Source organism: Eulemur rufifrons, chromosome 3, assembly GCF_041146395.1.
Source record: "Eulemur rufifrons isolate Redbay chromosome 3, OSU_ERuf_1, whole genome shotgun sequence".
In the NCBI taxonomy this organism is placed as follows: domain Eukaryota; kingdom Metazoa; phylum Chordata; class Mammalia; order Primates; family Lemuridae; genus Eulemur; species Eulemur rufifrons.
Genome location: NC_090985.1, coordinates 33,396,839 through 33,424,304, shown reverse-complemented (window position 1 = coordinate 33,424,304; position 27,466 = coordinate 33,396,839). Strand labels below are relative to the sequence as shown.

The window sequence follows — 27,466 nt, the reverse complement described above, 5'->3', positions numbered from 1 at the left end:
TTCACTACTTACCTGTTTTAACTTGAGCAAGTTACTGAACCTTTGTGGAGGATGCTTTTGTGTCCTCCCTTTAAAAATGGGGACTAGTAATATTACCCCACTCAAAGGGTTCTTAGTTGACTGAAGCAAGATAATGCATGTCAAGAGTTTAGCAGAGTTTCTGCCACATAATAGGTACTTAAACATTAGCTGTAGTAATAATAATACAACGTGAACATTAGTTATTTTAAGAAAATAGAGTCAGGTGGAAGAAGAATCAATGTAAATTCTTAAAACTTTTTATTTTTTGTCTTTTTATTTCAGAGTATTATGGGGCTACAATGTTTTGTTTATATGAATTGCTTTTGTGCCATTTGAGTCAAAGTTATAAGCGTGCCCATCACCAAGATAGCATGCATTGTACCCGTTACACGTGAATTTACCCGTCCTCTCCTCTCCACTCCTACCTGCTTGGTTTCAACTGAGTTTTACTACCATATTAAATTCTTAAAACTTTAATTATTAGGCATATAAACAGTATAAATGACTATAGTAATAATTTTTTTTAAGTACTAAATATTAAGAAATAGAACTGATAACTGCAATCTGCTAGAATTTTGAGTTTTGCTGGCATAATCAACAAAGAGTTTAGTTGTAGTACACTGAAAAATTATACAAAGTACATGAACTTTAAGTCACATACTGGTGACAGGAAGAGCATGTTTTAGAAGAGTAGGAAAGAAATTCCTGATGGTCTAAGGATTCTTGTGGTAGGAGATAGTATTGAGTACAGAGGCTGTGGCACAGGAATTTTGATTTGGTTAGAATTGACAGTGTGAATGAATATAAGCATGGTACGAGATCCAAGTGCTAGGAGAGTAAAGGAACAGGAGTTTCAATGGAGTGATCTGAAATGAAACATTTGAAAGATGGCTGCCACAAGGTTCTAAAGGAAAAGACATAGCTGAGTCTCTTCTTACCCTCTCTTTGCTGCAAAGGTTGTAGACAAGTAGGAAACAGGATGTATCATGGGGATGTATGGGTCTGAAAAGAGTACCTGAGAAGTAACGTGATAAGACACTTAGAATTCAGTGTTGGAGAATATGTGTTATTGACTTATAAGCTCTCCTCTGAATATTCTTGAAATTGTAGATTGTTTTGTATTTACATTTTATTTGGAATATAAAGTTTGAATTAATCCAAAGGGTTTTGTTTAAAGTGTGACACAAATTAACGTGCAGTATCCGAAAGCACTAAATTTTAAGATACTAGAACAATAATAGGTGACATTGTTATTGCAGTTATAATCAATGGTGATAAAGCACTTTTGAAAATTATAAAGCATAATATAAATTTAAAGTACTTCCAGGAAACTAAAAATTTTAAAGGGTTACTAGGTTATAAGAATATTGTGTTTGCTTTGGATTACATCCTACATTAATTTTTATTATTTGGCAGATAATCCTCTCCCTGACAATTGACCGTAAGGCAGTTCTTACCTTTCTGTTTCTAGCTCTTCTAATGTTCTAGTGATTTTTTTATGAATACCTTGTTGTAAAGTTCTTATCCACAAAACTATTTTGAATTGTTAATCTTAACTCCCTAGGATTCTGCTAACATTTAGATTAAGTCTTATTTTAAGTGTATTTCATACATACCGTTCTTTAAAACGTAAAGAGCTACCTTGTCCAGGAGAACACCCTTGTTCACATACTTTCTGGGTGCTAGTGTAATGTCTTTGTTAGCCATTACATTATATTATAATTATGTTAACTTATTTGATTCTCATTTTTTGTTGATTAAGTGAAATTAATGAGGAACTGTCAATTTCTAAATTTACATAAATTAGAAATTTTGGCTCATCAATATAAACAAGAAAATGACTATTATTTAAAATATGTAATTTGAATAACTACTGGGGCGGTTTTTAAAAATATTGCCTTTTTGATTGATATGGCACTTATTCAAATTATTAGTTAAATCTCTACTCAAATCTCTTCATGAATTCTGATGGTCTTTAGGACATTTGGTAGCATATTCTGGCCTTGCTGAGTCCATTGTAGCCTATTGATGAGGAAGTTATCAACTCTGTGCTTTGGATTAAGTGCAGGGGATTCTAGGCCACAAGTATATCAGGAATTTCCTTTGTTATTTTCTCATTGTGGACTCTCTTCATCAATACGGACGAAAATCTAGATATGTCAAACCAGATGACAAATCGGAATGAACTCCTTAAATTCAAATAATGTTTAATTGTGTTACTGTTTTACATTGAATACAAAGGAATTTTTTTTTATCAGTTCATCAGATGATATTTCTGGCATAACTGAAATGAAAAGCCATTTCTTCTCTCTTTCATGCAAGGATAATGGAACACCAATAGTTAATAGATGATCTCGCCTTCCCAGAAGCTTTTCTTTTTATGAACATGGACCCCTTTGAAAATCTGATTAAATTAGGGAATCCCTACCTCAAAAGAATACATAAACATTTACACCAGGTACATAGCATTTTGCTTACAGCTGCAGAGAATTCACAGTCTCCTGACAGAATGGGTGAGTCAAGACCTGCCCATGTAAAACAGTTAACAATGTGAATCAGTATAGGAATTAACTGGTAATGGCTATTCCCATTTTGGGTTTATCATATTCTCTTTGTGTTTTGACAACACTCAAGAGTTCATATAATAGGAAGCCAATATAGTATATTAAGAGTATAGTTCTTTGGTCAGTGCCTGTTCTTATTGGATTATGGGTTTAGTCTGGAATCTATAGATACTGCTGCACTCTGAATAGTCTTGTACAAGTGGGAGGCTAGTCGTAGTGTTAAAATGAAAACATATTGGATAAGGCAATGAAAAGTTGTAAGAGTTCAGAAAAGGTGAAAATAATTTTTATTTGTGGTGATGACCTTGTTCTACTCTGTAGCTATGGCCACAATTTTACTTGACCATTAAGAGGACTTTGATTCAAGAAAGGGCCCACACTGATTGAAAAAGTGTCCTAAAAAATCAATTGAGCGATTAATAGAATTGCATATATAACAATGTAGCAAATATCATTTTAGAGTCTTCTCAGTATTTTGGAATGTTTTTCATTTCCATTAACTGAAAAAGCTGGAAGGAACACATTTTAGAATGAATTATTTTTCTTGTTAAGTTTTGTAAGGTTAAACTCTGTTCTCTAGGATTCAAATATAAAACATGCAAGAGCCAGGTAGACCCAGAGCAGTAGAGGCAATCCCTTATTTTCGGCATAAGTAAATAACATTTATTCAATGCATACATTTCAAAGTGGAATTATAGCAGGGAAGGTAGATAGTGGAATTTTATGGTATTTTTCGATAACATAATAAGGGATAAGAAAGCTCTATGTAGAATTTTGGCATTGAGAAATCATAGTTTTAGTGAGGTTACCTTTTCTCCATCTCTCTCTGTTAAACCCTTGAGAGATGCCACCTATAGTTGTTTCCTGTTCTTCTTATCCGTAATGATTGTTATTGGTGTCTTATTTCTCACACTTTAAACTCTGAAACCCCAAGTCTTCCACTTCTTAAATCTTTTCCCAGATCATTCATAAATGTCTGTGGCTGGGCATAATCACCGTTCTTTACTTTCATAGCTTTCTATGATTAAACCTTCTAAAAAATGATAAACAAAAACATTAACACTGTTCCATATTCAATAAGAAAAATCTTATGTTCAATTCACAATTGTAATGAAACATAAATAGTGCATCAAAATATTGTTTTAGTTCAAGATAGAAAAGCATTTGTGAATACATTTGTTCAACAATATTTTTCTTTCACTGTGTGTATCAAAACATTATTACTATGAGCCATCTGCTAGAATAGAGAAATCATTTCACTGTATAGAACTATATGTTAAATCGCCAATTTTTTGGGCATTTTGCATGTATTACAAAGATCTTGATGTTATGATTTTTTTCACCTAAGGTGTAACTGATAACCAAATTAAATACAAACTCTAAATGACTCCCTGTTGTCTGTAGAAAAAAGGGTCGTTTCATTAGTTTGCAATTTCAAAGCCCTTCAAGTTTGAACAAAGTCCAATGTGATGTCTCACTATTTTCTTTTATCTACCTTACTGCTTACCATATAGTCTAGTCAAAGGGAATATTACTGTTTCCTTTAAACGTCCCTCCCAAACTCTGAACATGAGGTCCTTGAGGACAGATAGTACGTCCTACTTGTGTCTGAATCCTCATTGGTTGCTTGCCTAACCCAGAGTCATATGGTAGTTTTAAGTCAGTGAACATTGAGCAAATGAATTATACTCTGTGTATACACTTTACCTCCATTTGTACTATGTTCGTTAAATCTAAATCCTAGAAGTCCTCCACCAAATCCAATATAATATCTCCCAAGAACCTTCAATTAACTGTCAACTTTCTCTGAACTATTAAAGCATTTTATGTAAAATTTTTGTATATACTACCACTTTTATTGTGTATGATATATTCACTTAGATAGAGGCCTTATCCCATTTCTCCTATTGGCATGGAGCATAGGCTTTTGTGTCACTCAGTCTTGGTTTAGAATACTGGCTATACCATGTGTATTCTTGGACAGGTCTCCATCTGTTAAATGGAAACTGTGTTATCTATACCTTGAATGGTTACCAAGATCAAATGAGATAATCTATAAACAGAGCAGTTGACAGTAAAAAACATAGAGCCTGACATACTTGTGACAGTAAATATTCTGACTCTTCTTTCTCCTTCCCTGATTCTAAGCTCATTGGTGATAGGAATTATGTTTCTTTTTTATCTACCAACTGTGCCTAGCAAGTGCATTAGTCTTAATTGACGTTCAGATATATGTTGAATGAATGAACAGAAATTTGGACATTCTTGATAATGGTAATATTTCTGGTAACTTTATTTAAGATTCAAAATTTGATTAGTAAACACTACAAAAATTAAAATAGATATTAAACTTGGGTGTTTGTGTTACTTATTTATTTAATTCTTGGGCTTCATCCCAAGTGTACTCTTCAGTCTCTAGATAGTTATGTAGAGCGTATACTGTAATGTAACTTCTCCTAAAGAGGATCCCCCAAATACAATTTTTAATCTGGTTGTTACATCAGGCATCTTCTCAGCCAACAGAATTTAAAATACTTTAGGAAAACCGTAAGTTACTTAAAAATACAAGCCAAATTTAAATTGTTTGAACTCACTTAGATTCTGATTCTTCACTGAATTGAATCATGTCATGAAAATAAAAGTGTGTTTTTAACTGTTACTGTGGACTATTCTCACTTTGAGAAATGTTTCAACTATATAGAGTTATATATATTTAGAATTGAAGAAATCTCAAGAATAAAGACCTTATTTTTTATTCAAGATTTAAAATATATAAGCATGTGAAGTTAAAGGTTTTTATGTTTTAAAAGAAATTTATCAAATTTTAAAATTGATAGACAATCTCTTTATAGTAAGTACTTTGGTGACCAGTGAATGTTCAGCAATAAAGGACAACCTTGTTCTGACTTTCTTTAATGCTATTGACAATTTTTATGTTTTAAAAACCAGAACAGCAAAAACAAAACTAGAGCAACACTGCAAAAGACAAGCATTATAGCATTGATTCTAAGTGGGTAGAATAGGTGTTTCCACGTCAGGAAGTATGTTAATCTCCTAGGTTTTCTTGTTTTTATGCTTTTCTTTAACATAGTGTTCTCTCACCCACTCCCCAAAAAGACTAAGATCTAACTTAAGATTGTAATTGGGTCACCAACCCTCTTAGTTCTGAAAAAATGTGCAGATTGCCTTTCTTTGACATCACTTCTTAGTCCTTTAGAACATTCCCTGAGTGGCTGTTGTGTGTCCTATCGCTATGCTAGATACTGATGTCTACAAAGATAAACATGAATCATTTATCCTCAGAAGCTTACAGCCAGAGTAGCATTTCTAACTTCATGTTCCTTATATTGAGAAATGTTAATAAATATTTCATAGTAAAAGGGGTTACATATTTCCTTGAGTTTGGTAATAGTGAATGCTTTATCCCCATCTTGTTGACACTACCAAGAAGTCTTTCAGTAAAGAAAGCAGTGTAGCTTTCTGTAATCCAGTATTACCCTAGCTTATTTGACCATAGGACCCTGTTTTTGTGCCACACATATCAGTGTCTCAAGAGATATAAATACTCTTCAGCACCTGGTTTGGGAACCTGTACGGACATATTTATAATGTGATGAGTGCTATGAGAATAGCAGGGGTAGGGGAGTTAGGGAAGTTTTCACACAAACAGTTTCATGTTAAACCAAATCTTGAACCACGTGTTTATAAGGGAAGGGAAGAGCAGTTTAGGCAAGGCAGTAAGAATAGAATGTACAAAAGCATAAATGCTTGACAGAGCAAGGTGTATTTGCTGGAAGTCCAAGTAGCTCAGTATCAATTACCCAAAGTGGGATTGACTGTCAAGGAAGAAGCTATACTAGAGAATCAGTCAGGGCCCTTGCAATGTATTAAAAATCTTGAATACCATGATTGATTTATAAAGCAGGTGGTAACCTAAATTTCAAAGTTTTATAATGTCACTTGTGCTTTATATTTAAAGCTGATTTTCCGCCGGGAAAAAAAAAAGACTTCAAATTTATCAAAAACTAGCAAGAACGTAAGATAAACTATTATGGCTGAATCATTTACCATGTGCTGCTATTGAGTTCTTAATGTTATTTAATCATACTTATTAAAAAATTTGTGTTGTGCGTGAACATTTTAATAAGTACAATAGGAATGATGAGGCAATATTCCTTGTAAAAAGCTTCAAGTTAACTAATTTGTATTTTGGAATTAATCCTAGGAGAATCATCACACAGGAATACAGAACAATGAAATATTTTACATTTTTAAATTTAAGGTTTTACGGAGCTTTCTCTTACCATCATTGATGATTATTACAAAATCCTGCAAAATAAAAGGGAAAAAAAAGAACAAAGTACACTTATGCTATATAGAGGCAAATGTATGTTGGTGTATTTGTATTTTTCTTTAGACAAAATCTACGTTTTTATATTTCTACCGAATATAGTACTTTTTTACATTTTCCACATTATAAGTTCTTTGTAAACACCATATTTAAAGACTATGTAATATTCCATTCAGTAGCTATGTTAATGTAACGCTAGACAGTCTTCAGTTTTTCTATCCATATTTTTACATGGTTTCTATTTTTTTTTGTTATTACAAATAATGCTTTGTGTATGTAGTTCCAGAATTGGAATTATTGGGTCAAAAAGTAGGAATATGTTTAAGGCTCTTAGTGCATGTTACCACATTACTTCCCAAAACAGTGCTGTCATTTATATTTCTACTAAGAGCCTATTGAGGGGTTTATTTCCTCACATCTTGAGAACAGTCATTTAAAAAAGACAACTTTGAGAGACAGGGAATTTTATTACACTATGAATTCACTTAGGTTTATGTAAACCTAGCACATGCTTCAGATGTATTATATATTAGCTAGCTGACTGGCTGGCTGGCTAGATGGATGGGTGGATAAATGATATAAAAACTATAGAAGACACAAAGCAAAGAGAAAAATATCTGTGTTTACTAATCATCTATAATTTCCAGAAGTATGCCCTATAATTAACTTTATGGTCACTTCACCTTTTGCACAATGTTATAACCCTTGTTGACATAGATATGAAAATTGCATAGATGATGTGAAAATAAAGAGTGCATTTATATGACTATCTTTTGGCAATGGCCTAATAAAGAACTTCTAAATCTAAAAAAAAAAAAAAAAAGACAACTTTGTTGGTTTCATGGTTTAAAAATATGGACATACTGTTTTTTTTGTGGGTTTAATGGTAAGCAATATTTTAGTTAAATCTTTCTGTTTAACACTTTTTATAAACAAGTATAAGGATTTTTCATTGATATGAAGCTTTTTTATTTTTGAGGTATCCGTCTCGAATTGAAAAAATCGACTATGAGGAGGGCAAGATGTTGGTCCATTTTGAGCGCTGGAGTCATCGTTATGATGAATGGATTTATTGGGATAGTAATAGATTGCGACCCCTCGAGAGACCTGCACTAAGAAAAGAAGGGCTAAAAGATGAAGAAGATTTCTTTGTATGTAGCAAGCTTTTTATTTGCTAATTGGGTAGATATGTAATGACATATTTTAAAAGTATTCTGTTAAATTTTACCAAAGCCTGTTTTTGTTAAGGAAATGCTTATTTATTATACATGGACTTTATCTTAAATGTTGTTTAAAATAGGATTTTAAAGCTGGAGAAGAAGTTCTGGCTCGTTGGACAGACTGTCGCTATTACCCTGCCAAGATTGAAGCAATTAACAAAGAAGGTATGTGTTTGAAATGATTTGAGACTTAAAATGGGATTGATAGTAAAATTTTACTATGTTTTTATTTTAATTAGTGTATGTAATTGTTACATATAACTCTTCTCTTTGTTTTATATTTTACTGAATGAATTTCCTGCTAGTATTCTTTTTTGGTAGCATTAATTTGTTATATATCTTATAGAATAAAATCACACATAATTTACTGCCAAAATAAACTGTTTAAATTAATAGAGATAAATAGTTGGTTAAAATTTTTCAACTTTCAGTTCCCAGGCTATTATATTATATGCATTTTATTTCTACTTCTCTGTTTCTAGTTTGTGGCTGTTATATAAATGAACCTCTCAACCACAGTTTGAAGAAAGGTTAAAGATATAGGGGAATTCAAATCAGTTCAACTCACAAGTGAAATACATACTGTATTTTCTGAGGAGAGGGTATGGGACTTTATCAGTTTGAGGATTTCCTTTATGTGTCTCTCTCCCCTCCCCTATCATTAATTTCTATAAATTGAGTTAATTTTCCTAATAACCTTTTGTGGACATTTGTTAGAATATTAGGTACTGATCAATAGTTACTTAAGTGATCAAAAATGTTGAAAATAATGGAAATTAGGTGTATTATTAATAGTATGGCATAAGGCTGGGAAATCTATTGGACAGGTAATGAATTTAAAAAATAGAACTCATAGACTGATTAATTTGGAAAGATGTGAGAATTCATATTTAAATATTACTGAAAATAAACTTAAATATTTTATTTTTTAAATTTCTCATTTAAAAAAGTTGTGAAGTACTTGCAAGGGTACTTTTCAAGTCAGTAATACATTAGTTTTCTATTACAACTATTTGTTAAACTTGACCACTTACAATAGTTCCCCGTTATTTGCAGGGGATATATTTCAAGACCTCAGTGGATGCCCGAAACCTCAGATAGTACCAAACCCTTTATATACTATGTTTTTCCTCTACTGTACATACATACATACCTATGATAAAGTTTAATTTATAAATTAGGCACAGTAAGAAGTTAACAACTATAATAAATAGAACAATTATGAGACTATACTGTAATAAAAGTTATGTGAATCCTCCCTCCCCCCCTTCTCTCTCTCTCAAAATACCTTGTACTGTACTTACCCATTTTCAGACCACAGTTGATCACAACCATGGAAAGCAAAACTGCAGATGAGTGGGGAACTACTGTGTTCATTGTTTTTAATAAAGAAACAAATATTGAGTGACAGCTTCCTAGCAAGAAGGGCATTTAGTCTAAGTAAAGGGGACAATTCCTTTAAACTGAGTCTTGAAAGACCACTAAGTTTGCTAAAGAAGTGATAAAAGGGCTTTTCTGGCAGAAGAAATGATATATGGAAGAAAATAGAAGTGAGAGAGGAATGCCAGGCCGTTTTAAGGAACTGCTATTTATTTGAATTGGTACATGAAGTGTATTATAATCTTGCTAAAGAATTTTAATTATATTTGGAGGTGATGGGAACCATGGGAGAGATTTAAGCTGAGGATTTAAACTAACAACAAACTTTAGAGAAAATAGGAGGTAAGAGAAGATAGAAGAGGAAAACATTTAAAAAGAGATATAGTAAAGAATGTTAGGTGTGAAAAGATAAATCATAATAGTCTAGCTAGAAATCATGCTGTAACTTTACAAAGACCTTAATCTAATGTATTACCACTTCTTGGCCTTTTGGCTAAGATCAAGTGTAAAGACCTTAATCCAGTGTATTATTTTAATGAATTGAAATCATGAATATAGCTATGATTTTATTACCACTAGTTACCCTGCTATAGAAAGAATTGAGAGACATCTTGGTTGTTAGGTGTGGAAGTTATTTCTTCTTTTCTGGTGGGGCCTATATCTCGCTATGCTCCTTCTCTTCTATGGAGCTGTGTTATGGAGTTTACATTGCTGAGCCTTACGCAGATTGGCCCCTGAGTGTCTAGTCCAGAGCCTAACAGAGAGTAGACAGTCAGCGGTGATTTAAGAAAGGAAAGGAAGAAGTAATGAACCTTTTCTTCTTTTGGATCCACCCAAAACAAAACAAAGCAAAATTAAACAATGCTCTCTATTTAATAACAGTTTCTTTAAGTGTGGAGAGCTTTGGGCCTTTCTTCCATGATTACAGTTCCTTGAGTTTATGCAAATGAAAGTATGTACACACATATGCACAATACATACTCAGGAAACAAAACCACCCTCATTCTTTATCCTATCCTTTTTTTTTTTTTAATTTCTTGTACAATGATATGAAATAATATGGGAAATATTCATGATAAATTATTATCCTATCCCTTTTATTTATAAGTATTTAATATAGAAAATTAACCTTGCATTAGTGGAAGAGTAATTATACTGATTGTGATCCCTGCCATTTTATGAGTAGTTTCAATGAGCCCTTAGTGAACTATTGGCAGATATTATTTGTTTTTTAAAAATCTTCACTAGAGGTATTAATTTTGTGATTTCTATATGCCCCAAATTGTAGATGAGCCTACCCCTTCCAAAAAAAAAGAAAGAAAGAAAAAAGAAAAAAAAAGGCAAAGGAATCCCTTACTTCCATGTAAAAACAAAACTAACAAATGTGAACGTTTAAGGTTTTCTAATACAGCTTATAGAATTGAAGAAAAGGGGCCAGTGTGTACTGGAGTGAAGGCGAGATCAGAGAAGTTTGTATCCTGAAGAGTAGATTGGAGTTAGATATAAGGAGAGGATGAAGGAAATAGTATGAGCAAAGGCAGGGAGTTATGAATGCCTGAACAGCCTGGTGTGCATCTGGGCTTGTCTGGAATGCCATATTTAAGAAGGAAGAGGACAGACAGTTGCAGGAATCTTGGTAGTGCAAGGTGTATTTTTCTAATGTCTTTACATCCTTGCTGTTAACCTGATCTGTTCTCATAACTTGAGTTTAGATCTTCATATCTGATATTTAGCATTATGGTAAATATTCAAATTACAATAGAAGAAAACTCTTTGCACATATATGCCATAGGCTTTGGTGCCAAATCCAAAGCCATTAATAACAGTTGTCGCATTTCTTGTTTATACTTCCTTTGTAAAAGGCCAAGTATGTGTTTACTTAAAGTGACACTCTGTCCTCATTTGGGAAATGGTAGAAAAACATTTACCTGGGAAATGATAGAAAGCCATTTGAATTTTTGTAAGTATAAAACATAAATAATTTATATATTTTATAATAGTACTGGCTTATATTGACTGGAAAGCATGGGGTCTATAACAAAAAGTGAATATGCTTCGTAATAGACATACAAATTGACTGAGTCCTAAAAATAGAATAAGTTAGTAGGAAAGGCATAGATGTATAGATGAGATTGAGAGTGTTAGTTATGGCTGTGCTGCTGAATAGCTGAATGTCGCTGGATATAGCATTTAGCCTTTCTGGAGTTCGGTGTCCTGAGCTGCATACGAAGACTTTTACCCAAATGACTGGTAAAGTATTTTCTAGCTTAAAAGTCTGGGAATCTGTAATTCTTATTTGCCAGTTGGTTACTATTGCAAAAGGAACAATCCTTTCCTGGAAAAGTGATCTTTTCCATGTATTAGATCTTTCTCTATGTTACTTATTTTGAAAGAAATATTCAAAAAGAGCAAATGATAATTCCTATGGAAATATTATACATTTTTATAAATAGGGATTTTATTTTTTTCAGCTATATTATAAATCTAAACATTTATTACAGAATAAATTATAAAGTCTCCCACTAAAAATCAGAATTACATGCAACTAACTTATCAAGACTTAATTTGTGTACTTTTTAAGGGAAATACGAGTTCAGACTTATTTTTAGAGGGACAGAGAAAGTAAACTTAAGAGTCCTTAAAAGGAGTCTATGTTTGCAGTTATTGCAGTCCCATTTATATCAGGTCACTACTTGTTGCTGTAAGTTTGATTATATTTTCTAATGATTCTGACTTACTCCTATTTCAGGCACATTTACAGTTCAGTTTTATGATGGAGTAATTCGTTGTTTAAAAAGAATGCACATTAAAGCCATGCCCGAGGATGCTAAGGGGCAGGTAAGAGTGTTCAGTATTCCTGGCTACTCAATGAGATATTTTCTTGAATGGTGACTGATCAAAATATATATATTTTAAAAAGTGAACTAATTGTAGGGTTATGTGCTGATAGCCCCAAATAGCAGCAAGAAAAAGAAGCTTAGAATGTAAAATAAATTATACACTTGATTTGTGCTTCTTTGGTTTTAGACCTGCTAAAGTTATAGGTCACTAGTTTCTGTTCCAGGTGAAATCCCAGCATCCACTAAGCTGGTGTTGTCCTATCGACCCAGCTGGATCGTGTAACCAGTCTATGGGAAGTGAGGTAAGTGCCTTTTTTTTAAATTTCGTTTTGTTTTTCCTGGTATATAATATCATTTAGAAAGTTAATTTTTATATAAAATTTTACATTGAGTTTCTTTTCTTCTTCTTTCCTTCTACAAATCATAGTTATTCATCTTTCTTTAAAAGGCGCTTACCTGACACTCTGTAGGCTGTTCCAGGCAGGGCTCTCTGAGTTATAATGATGGAAGCAGTGTATTATATGCTTTGTCACTGCTTAAAGCAAGAAAGAACGGTAAGCATTTGAAGGACGATCTGGGATGGAGTAAAAACCAAGATTCCATTTGTTGACTGTGTTTTCTGGAATACTGGAAAGAAAAGGTGCCATTAGAAATTTAAAATATTTTCTTTTATGTTCTGCTGTTATTTGGGATTTTCAGCACCTGGACCTACAATTAATTTTAAGAACTTGAAAGTAGTCTATAAAAATGTCTAATATGGAAATATGCTACATATTTATTCCATACTGTGCCGTGAAAAATGTCATCCTGAAATGTGTTGAAATCACCTGGTCACCTTCAGTCAAGTATCAGTATTTAATGATCTAGAAATGTAGATTTAAAAAAAGTTATTCCTGAAGAAATCTGAGAAGTGTGATGGTTTTAAATAACCTGGTTTTCAAAAATTTAGTTGTGAAATGATCAGCTAGCAGAGTTTTTCCCCCATTAACATGTAAATGCAATTTAAAATGAAAATACTTTTGGTCAGGAAATTGCTTTGTATCTTGCCACATGTATGTATAAATAAAATGTTCTTTTAAACATTCAATGGTGTGATTTTTTGGTTACTACACAGAAAGAGTGATTAAAAAGTTGGGAACTTAGTTTAGTTACATACCCATTTAAACAAAAGTCTCAATTTTTTTTTTTGCTTTAAAATTATTATTTTGTTATTCTGGTTATTCAGATGTTCATCAAATGGCACTAATACTATTGCCTTAGAACTTTCTTTTATTCAAACGGGGGCATTGAGCCAGTGCTTTGTTGTACTATTGTAGGTTGTAAAAATTAAATTTATTGGATGTTTTAGATGTTTATTTTTGCTTTGTCGTAATATTGTAGGTTGTAAAAATTAAATTTATTGGATGTTTTAGATGTTTATTTTTAATAAGTGTTTTAGTCACACCATGATACATATTAACATTCAAATCAGTTCCAAGAAATAAAACTACTGAAAGAATATTTGGGTGGTATATTTCCTTTAAGTTTTCATTTTTTCTTCACAATTCCTAATTACAAGCACATTAACCATATTTGTAGAATTGTTTTTTATAAACTGCCATTTTATGAGTGTTTTTTTCCAAAAAGTTTTTAACTTGTTTTCATGTAGGAAATAGGCTAAATCAGATGTTGTTTGGGCAAGGCTAAAGGAATGCTGTCTTACATATTATCTTCAGGAATTTTTGAGCACTTTGAGAATTCCTATATAAAGTTATAAAGTAAAATTTCTTTTATTAAACTAGCCAAGAATAATGCATCAAATAAATGCACAGTGGAAATTGCTCTTGCCTAAACTTTCTGTAGGACCTGTATAAAATGTGACGATAACAATTTTCTATATGCAAACCTCCAGATTAATTAATATTCCTAAGCCAAAATAAAAGTCTTAATGCTATCATTTCTGACTTTGAAGGAGTTGGTTACTACTAGTAAACTTCTCCTTGCATTCAGAGGTTAGCGTGAGCGCTTTAAAGAGCTGCTAATATTACAGTGGATGCAGTGTGAGCTGTAGTCCTTCTTACACTGTATCTGTAGACATTTTTCTCACTGGGAAAGAAGGTAATGGTAACATGTTGACTGCGGAAAATAAGATCCTCTCTCTCCCTACCTACATACCATTTTTCCTTCTTTTACATAATTTTGAGTGGCGCAGTAGTGTTAATACATAAATAGCTATAAAACTGACATATTTATAGAATAAGGATTGATTCCTTCATCTGATGAGACCTTACTTATTGTTACTTCTGATATTCCATCCTGATAAGAACAGTAGTAATTATAGGGTGAGAGATTGAGCCATTGTATTTTTAATTTGGAGGCTTGTAACAGGGCAAGTACTTGCTTTTTCTCTCCTATTCTTTTTTCTTCCTCAGAGTTTAATGATACAAAATTTACATTGTAACTCACTTGTGTTAAAGGTTGGCTTATAAGGTCCTTTACTATTTATAAAACATTTTTGCGTACATTGTTTGATTGGATTCTTATAGCAAATCCTTTGATAAAGGTATGACTGATATTTCTGTTTCACAGTTGAGGAATTCAGTACTTAGAGAATTGAGTGACTGACTTAAAATTTTATTCAACTGTTCTGTGCAAAGTGATTCCTTGCACCTAGATCTTCTGTTAAAATTTTATTCAACTGTTCTGTGCAAAGTGATTCCTTGCACCTAGATCTTCTGATTTCAAACACAGTGCTCTTTTTAGTGCGATACTCTATTATGTTATCTACAGAGAACTTGGAAATTCATTATTAGTTATAATTCATGGAAACATCACACTTCACTTGTTTTTGGCAGTGATGCTTTCCTATTTAAAATTTTAAGGGCAAACAAAATCTAAAACATACAAATAAATACAAGAGCAAAACATGGAAGAATTTAATCACATGGCTGCAGTGATTACCATGATTAACATGTCATATGATTAAGAAGCAATTTTTAAATATCTAATTTAAAGTTTTAAAGGTGCAGTATGATTCTTTTTCTAGTTTTCTCCTTATTGGAGGTAGAAATCAACTTGGAATGGAAATTACCCCTGACATTTTCCAGCATTTCTCTAACAACTTAAAATTTTGTTCACAATGTGGGACCCAGAATTAAAAGCTGTACTTTCCATAAGTATGCAAACATATGCTCTCTGCTGCATTTAACACTTTACTTTGCTTGTCTGGTTGTCCTTACTCTTGTTTCTCTTTCCATTTTGTTGATTGCTCTCTTACAATTTTTTTCCCCATTGAGGGTACTTTCTTTCCTTACTACTGAAATGTTAGTCTCAAGGTTCAGTTTAGCCATAGTGCTTTTGGCTACCCAAGTTGCTCCTTTAACCTTCCATCATTGTTTCCCATTCCTGTGTGCTTTGACTTCCAAGCCTTTGTCTAATGTTTTTCCTTTTGCATGGAGTTGCCCTTTTCTCCTTTTCCACTGCCCTTTTCCCTAGCAAATTTCTGCTTATCTTCAGGGTTCAAGTCATCTGTCATTTTTCCTGAACACTAATCTTTCTCTTCAGTTAAAATTAATCTTTTCTTTTCTGTTCTCCTATAGTATTTTGGTTATTCCTCTGTCTTGTGTGTCACATTGTCATGTAATTAATTTTATTTACTTGTGAATTTCTTATGGGCAGGACCAGTCTTTTATCAATTGAATGCTTAGCTTGTTTCCTGGCATATATAGCAGAGTAGTCAATAGAAAATTGGCGATTGAATGTGTTAGGTGCAATCATGTGATGTTTTCAGTTAATTTCAATTATGCCGGGGAGTAGTAGTTTTTTTTAATGGTTTATTGTCTTCACCATGTATTTTCAAGGCTGAAGAGCTACCAACCTATATTGCTTATTGCTTAATTTTGTTAACCTATATTTCTGAAATTTGTTAATGCAACTCATGAATTAGATTCATTTGATGTTGTAAAATTGTTTTTATTTGCTTGGATTAAGTATTTAATGTATAATGTGTTTTGGATGAATCTGAATTGGCGGTCTGTTTGACAGAGCTTAGTCGCCTCAGTGGAAGATGAACTTTGTAGACATATTACAAATATGTGTCTTAAAAAATCTTTCTGATTGTGAAAATTAAAATGTTAGTACTGCTTTACACTTTTTCGAACCTTTCCGCATTTTTACAATAAACATTTTAGTTAAAAATAAAATAGTAAAATTTAATTAGCAACAAATTAAAAAAATTTACACAGGAAAAATAAATATTCACACCTTAGAAAAATGCTAACAAATACAGACCTAGGAAGTTATACTGGCACCTCAGAAAAATGGTAACAAATGACAGACCTAAGGAGGTTATATAGGGAGAGAAATTAATCTGGAGTTTAACAGTGTATGCTTTACCTTGGTCTAGTCAACATAGCTTTTTTTCTTCAGTAATATTAAGCTTTTGTGATAAATTGCTATCCAAACTTTAAAAGCTATAGAAAATATTAAAATTATACCTTCCTTGATTTCTGTGAAATTTTCTATAATTTGAATGGCACATTCTTCCTAATAAGGAATATTAATTTGGCCAATGGTAGTATATATTTTTTTAACTTTGTAGAATTGCAGCATAGCATTTTTCTCTTCTTTTATGATGCTTTGTATTATGGAAAAGAGAAACAATGCAGCATTTAAACCCTAAAATACTAGGGTAGAATGTCATGTAGTATTCCATATTTGCCATAGGTTTCTTCTGTTAGTTTGGATTTTATTCTTATAAAAATATTTCAAAGGAATACTTGTTATTGAATATTTTTCCTATTTTATGGAAGATTACATAATCCAACTAACCTATTAGATTATTAAATTTGATAATCTACCATGTTGAGGAGCTATTATGTAAATGTAGTTATCTTGATATTCTTGAGTAGCTTTGAAAATGTGATACTTTATTCATTAGTGTAATTACATTTTGATTAATTTTTAATACTTCACATGTTTTGTGTTTTTCCTTTGGAGGATTGGATAGCTTTAGTCAAAGCAGCTGCTGCAGCTGCAGCTAAGAATAAAACAGGGAGTAAACCTCGAACCAGCGCTAACAGCAATAAAGATAAAGATGAAAGAAAATGGTTTAAAGTACCTTCAAAGAAGGAAGAAACTTCAACTTGTATAGCCACACCAGAAGTTGAGAAGAAGGAAGATCTGCCTACATCTAGTGAAACATTTGGTACAAAATACGTTCTTATGTTCATTCCTTATAACCCTGGTAAACTCATGTAGTGAGTAAGTCAAATCCCTTGGCTCCCTGTAATTTTGAACATATAATAATATTATTAGGCTTTTTTCCCCTCGTACAATATGATGGCTAACTTTTTTAGCATCTTACAGATAGATCTGAAAATTAATAGTCTAATATGAGTGTTTGATACTGAATGCCCTCAATGTTCTGGAATAAAAATGAGTTGAGATTTTGATTTGTAACTTCTTGGTAATAGGTTTTTATTCGAGGTTTTTTGTTTTATGTTTTTTCTACAACCTTTTAAATGTTTCTGCATATATTTCAATATGCAATATGGAAAAAGCAGTAAGTCATTCTTTTCCTGCTTTTTTCTTTTTTAAAGAATAACTAGGCCGGGCACAGTGGCTCATGCCTGTAATCCTAGCACTCTGAGGGAGGCTGATATGGGAGGATCGCTTGAGCTCAGGAGTTTGAGACCGGTCTGAGCAAGAGCGAGACCCTATCTCTACTAAAAATAGAAAAATTAACTGGGCACAGTGGCATGGGCCTATAGTCTCAGCTACTTGGAAGGCTGAGGTGGAAGGATTGCTTGAGCCCAGGAGTTTGAGGTTGCAGTGAGCTATGATGATGCCACTGCGCTCAAGCTGGGCTAACAGAGTGAGACTCTGTCTAAAAAAACAAACAAAAAAGTAACTGCTTAGTAGTCTTTTATTTCTAATGTATCAATCTGGAGGGATTTGTGTTTTTTAAAGTTCTATATCAAACACTAGATGTTAAAAATTATGCACAGAGCATTTTACTATTTTGTTATTTTAAAAAAATCATGTGTTTTAATTTTGGATTCTAGATGAACTCTCATATATGTGTTCTATTAAAAGTAGGACTTCATGTAGAGAACGTTCCAAAGATGGTCTTTCCACAGCCAGAGAGCACATTGTCAAACAAGAGGAAAAATAATCAAGGCAACTCATTTCAGGCAAAGAGAGCTCGACTTAACAAGATTACTGGTAAACTACAATGATTCTTTTTTGGGGGAATGGAGGGTTTGGTTTTAGAGTAGTTTGCTTTTAATAAAGTAAAATAAAGTAGCTTATTTTGGGTTCAGTGTCATGAAGTGGTTAAAAAGAAAGACAGTTACTTCTGGTTCTTCAAGGTCAAATTCTTTCAACATTGTTAGCTTTTTCTGTTGTCAAATGTGAAAAATACCACATATCTTCCACCTACCTCACAGGGATGTTGTGAGGATTATTGATAAGGTCAAATTATAAAAAATTCTATAGTTTTTAAATCAGTTTGGGTGGTAGGAGTAGTTTTCTAGAAGAATTGAATTATCTTCTTTTGTCAACCTATGGTGACATAATTTCTGAGATTCTAAATATTTAAATGTTCTTATACTTGACTAGGTTTATTTAAGGTTGGTACTATATATGGTTGGAAAGATGAATATCTGACTTAAATTTACTTCTTAAATCTGTTAATTCTTGATGTAAAAGTACTTCTATTAATATAAGTTATTTAAAAAAAAAAATTCCACCCTTATCTTCAGGTTGGTCTCTAGAATCTGGGCTTGTTTCCACTTTCTTTCTTGTAATTTAGGAAGTAGCAGTGCTATGGAAAATACTGAAAATTCTATACTGGTTAGTGTTCATAGAGGAGGGGATTGAAGTATTAGAATCGGGGCCAGTAATACTAGGCCCTGTCACTTCCAAGGCACATTCAGCCTAGAAATTCTAGTCTTTAAAAGAAATTATGAACATATTTTTCTGAGTATAGTTAAAAGGGGGGCTTAAATACTTACATTCCCATTATAAGGATGAGATGGTTTTTAGCACCTTTAGCCTAATAAAACTATATAAACCTTTGTTGGCATTCATTTAAATAATTTGAAGAAGCTTGGTTTCATTTGTCAGATCTAGGAATAAATTGTTTAAAACATTTTGACCATTTTCTGAAGAGAGGAGTCCACTGAAAGATGACTCTGGAGTTGAGGGTTCTTTCGAACTACTGTTTTATTATAGTGTTCATCTAAGTCAGCGGTCCTCAACCTTTCTGGCACCAGGAGCCGGTTTCCTGGAAGACAATTTTTCCATGAACTGGGAACCCAAGACAGGGTGTGGAGCTCTGTTGCCCAGTCCCTAACCGGTTGTGGACTGGTAGCAGGGGTTGGGGACTGCAAAATTAAGTGATTGCAATTGGTTTCAACAGGTGAAAATATGTAGTCTCTTTCCATTTGTTTATATTATTTTCATGCCTTTCTTTATATTTGGCCAGAACAGGAAATATTTCAAATCAATTCACAGATTATACCTCTTCCCTAAAAACTATTAGCCTTGGAGAAAGCCAAAATGTTCTCTAAGTGATTGTTCTGATGGCCACTTGAGATTTTAGTTTTGCCTTAAAGTATGGAACCCAGTGCTATGTGCTGGGTGGAAGTGGAATAGTATTTCTACCTCCTGTGATACAAAGATTGAGACAGCATTATTGGAGGAGTGGAGATCAAGGAAGATGAAGATGACACTGACATGCTACGACTGCCAGCTTACCAGCATCATGTTTTTTCCCTTCCATCTGGATAACCTGGTTTTGGTTTCAGTCATTATACCCTTATGTATGCCTTACTGGGAGGTTCACACTCATCATTTAAAGGGTAAAAAAAAAAAAAAAAAAAAAGAAGAAAAAGAAAGAAATATTGAATCAACAATGATGCATTATCTCTGTGTGGTCTTGAAAAGACAGTAGGGGCTTGGAGTAGGGAAGAACCATTTACCATGTGCCTCAAGTTGTAATACTGGTGGTTTAGTAATACCCTGTGCCTTTTGTGGAGGAACTTTCTCTTCATTTTACCTTGGGAATCAGAAATGAATAAGTGATAGCTCTGCATAAGATTTTACAAATGTGAAACCATTATGATCCCTTCTGTCTATTTACTCAGAAGATTTAAGTGTATAATAATCCTTTTGATAGTTTATCTCTTCATCTATTTCTGGTTTCATGTTACAACTGTCATTCGGGAAAACAATAGATATTATAAGATTGTCTTCAATGGTTGAAACTCAGGCTTGCTTCTATATAGTAAATTTCATTTATAGTTTATAAAAGGAAATTAGAACTAATATAAAATAGCAGTTTTCCATAATATGGAATTATGGTATATTTTAAGTTTATCAGGCTCACCTGTATGTGTCTTTTGTCCTTTTACTACTGAGAGGAATGGTGCTGGGATCATGGCAGTCTGCTCTTCTGTATGTCCCTCGACTCCATTTTACTATTTTTTAAATAGTTCTATTAATAGCTGAAATAAGTAGACCGGCCGCTAGATAATTTTAATTCATGTATTTATCACTCTTCCTATCCCGTTCCCCACATATATAGCCTACAATGATTCTAAACATGATTTCTATATAGAGGATGATATAAGGATGGCTGTTTTCAAAGTTTCCAAATTAGGTACACATTGAAAATCTAGTTGCATAGTATGTGTGTGTGTATATGTGTACATACATATTTATTACATATATATTTACTACATATATTTTTTCTTCCAGGATCTTATTGATATTATTATATGCTTTATGCATACTGGCTTAAAATAAATAATTTTACACAGAAAACCAGGAGTCCATACTTTCGTGACAAAGTTGCAAGCAAACTGAATTTGAGTAGATTTTAAAAATACAGATTGTCTAGGGAGTGAAAGAAGAAACATCAGGAGTTGGTGCATGGTCTGTTTCTAATAGTTGCTGGAAGATCAGCCAATTTAGATATGTTTGTGCAACTTACGGAATTTAAAGTTTAAAAAATTCCGAGGTTTGAATTGACCAGTAATATGTTTATTGATAATATCAAGAATATTTGACTCTTGGTCCCAGCAAAAATATTGTATTTTATAATGCCTGGATGAAAAGTAGACCAAGAATTCAACTATTTGTTCTTCCTTTGCTCCTCTTTGCCATTCCATGGAGCTCTAGCCTCTGTTCCATTTATTCGTATTGGCAGGGAGAGACCAACTGTGTGTTTTATAGCTGAGATTGAATTTTGTGAAGTTGTGACTTTGTGGTGGGATTCATGGAGATTTGATGTTTATCCACCTAATGTTTAATTTCTTGAAGTTTCATAGTGCATTGTTATAGGATAATTTTATCCTATGGATATGTTCTTCTAGAGGAGGGCCTATTAGTATATTGATAGTAAGTGTTTGCTGATAACTAAAATTAATTGCATTTGTATCTTTATTTTTTTCCAATTGCTTCTCACTTTTTGTGGATATTGCATTTCTTCCCAGAATATTAGCAGGTTAGATTTTGGACTGCCTTATCTTAAGGTGGAAGTAGCCAGAGTCATCTCTTCAAGTACTTATTTTGTTATTTCTTCATTTTTGTTTATATTTAAAAACTCTTTTGTAAGTTGGTGTGAATATAAAGCATAAAAAACTTTATTGATCATACTTGGGCTTTTGAATTTTTCTAGGTACCAAGTATTATAATTTTTAATCTAATTTTAAATGGTTGCTCTTAAATGTTCCATTATTTTCTATGAACACATTACAAAGCTTTATTTTTCCTTCCCAAACTATTAAATGGGAATGACTCTTCATTAATTGGGTCTGTAATATCCTAAAGTAAATTCACAGGTTTTGGGTTAATTATTTTGTTTCTTTTAAAACTTGTGGTAATTTAGTTTTGTGGTTTGTGCTCTATTCCATTTATTGATGAGTATTAAAATCTGCTTCTGTAACCTATATGAAAGGAAACAAAATATATAATTATTTAATATATTGAATAGCAGATATTTGTCCTATTTGAATAGCCCTTAGAAATAGAACCTTTGCTCAGCTCTCTGCAAAAGAAAAATTTCCCTAATTAATTTTATTTCAATAGTTCATTGATTCTTAAGAATATTAGCAGAAGAAAAACCTAGGGAATGTGGTTTTAAGTGTTAAAGACTCCAAACTACATCTTTTTCAGTCATGTAAACATATGGTTAGAATATAATTAGGATTGAATTTATGATTTAAAAACTTTTTGTAAAATTGTTATATACTTTTTTTCCCCGTTTGAGTCTACACTTGATATAGTGTGAGACTGGAACAAACTATGTAGATTTTTACCTCAAACTGAGCTAAATGCCGGTTTTAATACCAGACATTGGCATATCAAAATCATTGTTTTACAATCACACCTTTTTTATTTTAAATTACAATCCAAGTGCTAAATATTCAACTTTGCAAGAAAGGAAAGGTGCCTTTTGTGTAAGTTACCATTTGGCTTTAGTACTACTTTAAGAATGTAATTTTAATATGTGAATTCACACCTAGATCATTTAACATCCTTGGTTATTTGATTAAGTCAAGACATGTTGCCTCATGGATAGCTCTACCTTACGTGGCTTTGGGGGGGGTGCCTGTTGTTCTATTACATGTGTTATAGACAGCTTCAGTAATATAGGTGGTATAATTGCTGTGGTAAGTTTACTATTGGTTGTTAAACATGCTTTCTTTGAAGCATAAGTTTTATATGGCCAACTTTGAAATGACACAGAAATGATTTTTGGTGGACTTTATGAGCAGGGTGGCCATTAACAAAAACATACTTATTACTATACAAGGCTTATAAACTTAGCTTTAGTGAAGGTACCCGACAGGCTTAGCAAAGAATTTAACCAAATAAATGCCTACAATTTACTAATTAAAGCAGGATTTTAATGTTTTGTGAAATTATTTATACAACTGTATACTTAAAATAAAATATTGTCTTCTAAAATTAACAATTAATGGTATACATTGGAGAAAACTGGAACTGCCAAGTTTTTTCATCGTTTGTAGAATAAAGCCCTAATATTAAGTTCAGATGTTATACGAAGGACCCACACTTTTTTTCCCTTTAACTTAAATGGATCCATCAGTGTTTTTGGAACTTGTGTAAGAAGATGAGGTATAGCTGGTCAGAGGTACACACATAAAGCTTAGGTTAAAGGATCCAAGTGAAATTAAAAATTGGGAACCTTTTATTTTAGCTAATAATGCAACAAAAAAAATCCTATTTTGTATTCTAGATGTTTGAAGAGATGTCTCATATCTTAATTTTATATTTTATTTCACTTGTATAGACAAAGCCTGTAATATAAGTGTTAGCAATCTAAGCAATCTTAATATGGACATTAAGCCATAGAACTTTTAATTTTTACAGAATAAATGTGTGTGTGTATCTGTATATGTGTGTTTAAGAATCTCATCAAGAGTAATATTTTAAAAAACCCACACAACTATGTAAGTAACTCTCAAATTCTGATTCAGCCCCTTACTATTTCAGGGTGTTTGTGTTTTTGAAAAGTAAACATTTGAGGATATTAACTTCCTAAATATTGAAAAGTAGGGGAGATTTCAACTACTAAGATTTTTGAGAAGTTAATTGGAGTGAAAATAAGTATTTTTTCTAATAAGCAATTTCTGTACAATTTTTCTCAAGGTTTGTTGGCATCCAAAGCTGTTGGGGTGGATGGTGCTGAAAAAAAGGAAGACTACAATGAAACAGCTCCAATGCTGGAGCAGGTATGAAATGGTAGCATTTGATTTTTTTCAAGGTTCCCACTGGAATGATCACGGAGCTCTAGTATCTACATAATTGAAATTGCCCTTTTGATCAGATAAGGGAATAGGAAGCTAATTAATTGATGATATATTTTTAATTCTCTCTTCTCCAAGGTATACAGATAAACTACAGACTTTATTAGTGTTTGTTTTCAATAGACTGGCATTTAAAGCCTTTGTCTCCAAAATTGGAAGGCCTGGAGACAGGCATCCCAGGGTATAAGCTTCCAGCTGGATCACCTTTAACTAGCTTACAAAAAGACCCTTACACAAATACTTTCCATTTGTGAGTTAAAACAGGGTTTTTTGACATCTAATAAAGCTTCTTTTGTAAGAAGTTTCTTTTATATTGTAACAATTGGTGTTGTTAGACTGTGTTTTATGAATTGATCAATGAGCCATACATTTTTGCTAGGATGTATATTTTAATAACTACAAAAAAAAAGAGTTTAGAAAACTATTAAGGATCTGTCTTTAAACCACCTAATAGAGGAATTTAAAAGTGAAGGTTGCAGTTGCTAGATTTTGCCTTGGCTACCTTCAGATTCCCACAATACCTGTACATAATGAACGTGCATGCTTTTACATTCTCTAAGGGCTTAACTTCATAGGCACTGTAAGACTATAAGAACACAGTAATAGCCATAACTGGATTTCCTTGGTTCTCCTGTTTTAAAATCTGAGCCTTAATGTAGTTTTAAAATACCCTTTTTGTATTATTTTAATTTTCTTTATTAGTAGTCTAATAAAGAAGACTTTAAAATGAGTATCTTTTGCTCTTAGATGCATTTTAAAAAATAGTCCAAATTTAATTGATATTGTATTGAGTTTTTCAGGGTTATTTTAGGCCTGGTTTGATAACAGTGCATTGTTTTGGTGCCTCCATTAATGTTGTATTAAATCTATGGTCTTTTAAATTGATTAATATGTCATTGAATCATACCTTCTGATTTTCTGTGATCATCAAACGGTTAAGTCTTTGCCGTTATTGTCAGTATATCAACCAAATTTTAAATGACTTTTTTACTGTGTACTATTACTATATTCAACGTCCCAGATATAACAATATTTTGTATTTTCACCACTGTTTATGGTATTCTCAGAATGCGATAAATCAGGGACTTGGGTAATAAAATGTTTCTGGAAAATTCATTACAATGTCAATCTTTTATTATGCACAATCCTGCTGAGGTGAATGTGATTGTTAAAAATACTTATTATATGTAGAAGTTAGTGTAGAGGGCAGTACCCATTTTAGAGAGAAGTACAGAAAACATTTTGAAATTGAATTTATGAAAGAAAGAAAGGGAAATTGTGTAACTCGGCTATTTCTGTTTTCATAATTTAAAAAAATTTTGAGAGTCCTTGCCAGTTTTGTAACAAAGAGACCAATGATCATTAATGAAAATTTTGTTAATTATTTTAGATTTTAGGAACATCATGCTGTTCCCTAATTTTTTGTCATTTAGGTTGATTTCAATGTGAAAATGTTTTGTAACCAAACTCTTAATTTTTATTCTACATGTTAGTCCTGCTTCAAAGTTAAAACGCCGAGTTATAGAGCTCTTAATTACATCTCAGTTGGTATCAACAGTAGACATAAAGGAGAGGTATTGATTCTCACTAACCTCTGTTTCCTAATGAGTTAAAATAATGTCAGTCATGACATACATTGATAATAGGCCTATAGCCAAACTGACTGTGCTAATGGATTTATTTATATTTTTTAAAAATTCAAACTCTGTGGTCTTGAACCCCAATTCTCAGCTTATTAATTATAGATTATTTAATTGTATTAGGGAAATGTCATGTTATATTTACTTTTGGATAAACCTTGCATTAGATGCATAATAATTCAGTAGGTTTTTAAAAGTGTTAATTTGTCCTTGTTTAGAAGTTAAGCACCTTATCAAGATATTAATTTAAGTTTCAAAATCTTGTTTTATAACTTTGTAACTCGAGAGTAATGGATGCTGTAGTGATGTCTTTCACTTATGTGAAGATGAACAATAAAATTGTTTATTTACAAGTAATGGCTCTAATTACTTTTCTGGCAACACCTTTTATGATAAGCTTAGGAATACTTTCCATTTATGGAGTACCTTTCAAATAATTAATCTGCACTTATACACATTTATAATGAGTAGATTCAAGAATAGAAGTGATGACAGCTGAATGAACGGGACACTTGACACCTGGCCTTTGATGTGGTATGGCCAACATGCCATTTGTAGAGCATTGAATACCAAAGATACACTTTTTTTTTCCCCACCAAAATTTGAATGCCTGTATTTTAGTGGGAATAGAATTATTTATTTATTTGGTCCCCAGACAATGATCTTTCCATATTCCAGAGAACTGCAGACCTTAGACCTGATGGTCATCCCTCACAAAGATATGGAAGTAAAAAGGCTTCTTGGGGACAAGCATGTTGCTTATGGTGCTAGCAATTTGACTCCTTTGTAGAGGTCTATCATAGTATAGATTTTTAAAAAAGGTGTATTATATATTTTGCTCTCAGATATATATATATCAGAAAAAGATATAGGCATTCCAGCACCATAGATTGCAAATTCATCCAATCTGGCTATTTTCTGTTGTCTTTGAACAATGGACACATTCACACATATTTTTACATATGTAGGAAATTTTACTGCCAAATGAATAAAAATATTCTTTATGAAAGAACTGACAGAGTTCTAATTTTTTTTTAAAAGTATCAGTTGGCAGGAAGAAGGTAAAAACTCTCATCTAAGAATGCGACGTATTTTGTTTTTAAATCCAATGTTTTTAACTTACACTTTATCTCTTTGGTTTTTTTTTGTTGCTTGTTTTGTATTGTTTTTTAGTCTTTTAACTCTGTATTGCTGGTGGCTCTGATTTCATGATGCATTATGCATATGAACTCTAGCTTTCAGCACTAAAATGAGTTAAAGATAATGTTTCGTTAATTTGGTCATTGTTTTCCTGTTGAGATCTTTCTTTAAAGGGAAACTGTCTACTTAGACCTCCAAATTCAACTTGATAAAGGAAATTATTTTATAAGAAAACAGCTGAAAGTCAAAAGCTTCAGTGTATTTCTCTAATACTCTAAAACATGAAGATACTGTTTATTTACCTAATTGTTATTAATGTCATTGACAAGGTTCCTAAAGGTGTATATCACAATTTACAAATGAAAATATTTGTCCAGTAAACTAACATCTTATATTCTGAGAATATTATGGATAACATTTAAAAAAACACATTTAGACTGAAAGTTGACAGCATCCCTTTAAAGACAGCCTATTCAACTTTTAGTTAATAA

At 32.3% G+C, this 27,466-nt stretch overlaps 1 protein-coding gene across 4 annotated transcripts in view; it reads left to right on the top strand.

Annotated features, from left to right (window-relative positions):
* Positions 1-27,466, top strand: part of PHF20L1 (PHD finger protein 20 like 1) — a 78,572-nt gene that overhangs the window by 10,398 nt on the left and 40,708 nt on the right. Inside the window, exons 3-9 of one of the 4 annotated variants that reach the window (XM_069465961.1) lie at positions 7,916-8,087; positions 8,237-8,321; positions 12,286-12,374; positions 12,601-12,678; positions 17,354-17,561; positions 18,455-18,580; positions 24,038-24,120. In XM_069465961.1, the coding sequence (XP_069322062.1) occupies positions 7,916-8,087; positions 8,237-8,321; positions 12,286-12,374; positions 12,601-12,678; positions 17,354-17,561; positions 18,455-18,580; positions 24,038-24,120 (841 nt within the window). Of the gene's footprint in view, positions 1-7,915; positions 8,088-8,236; positions 8,322-12,285; positions 12,375-12,600; positions 12,679-17,353; positions 17,562-18,451; positions 18,581-24,037; positions 24,121-27,466 lie in introns of all 4 variants that reach the window. The other 3 variants (XM_069465960.1, XM_069465963.1, XM_069465962.1) reach the window with 3 other exon arrangements.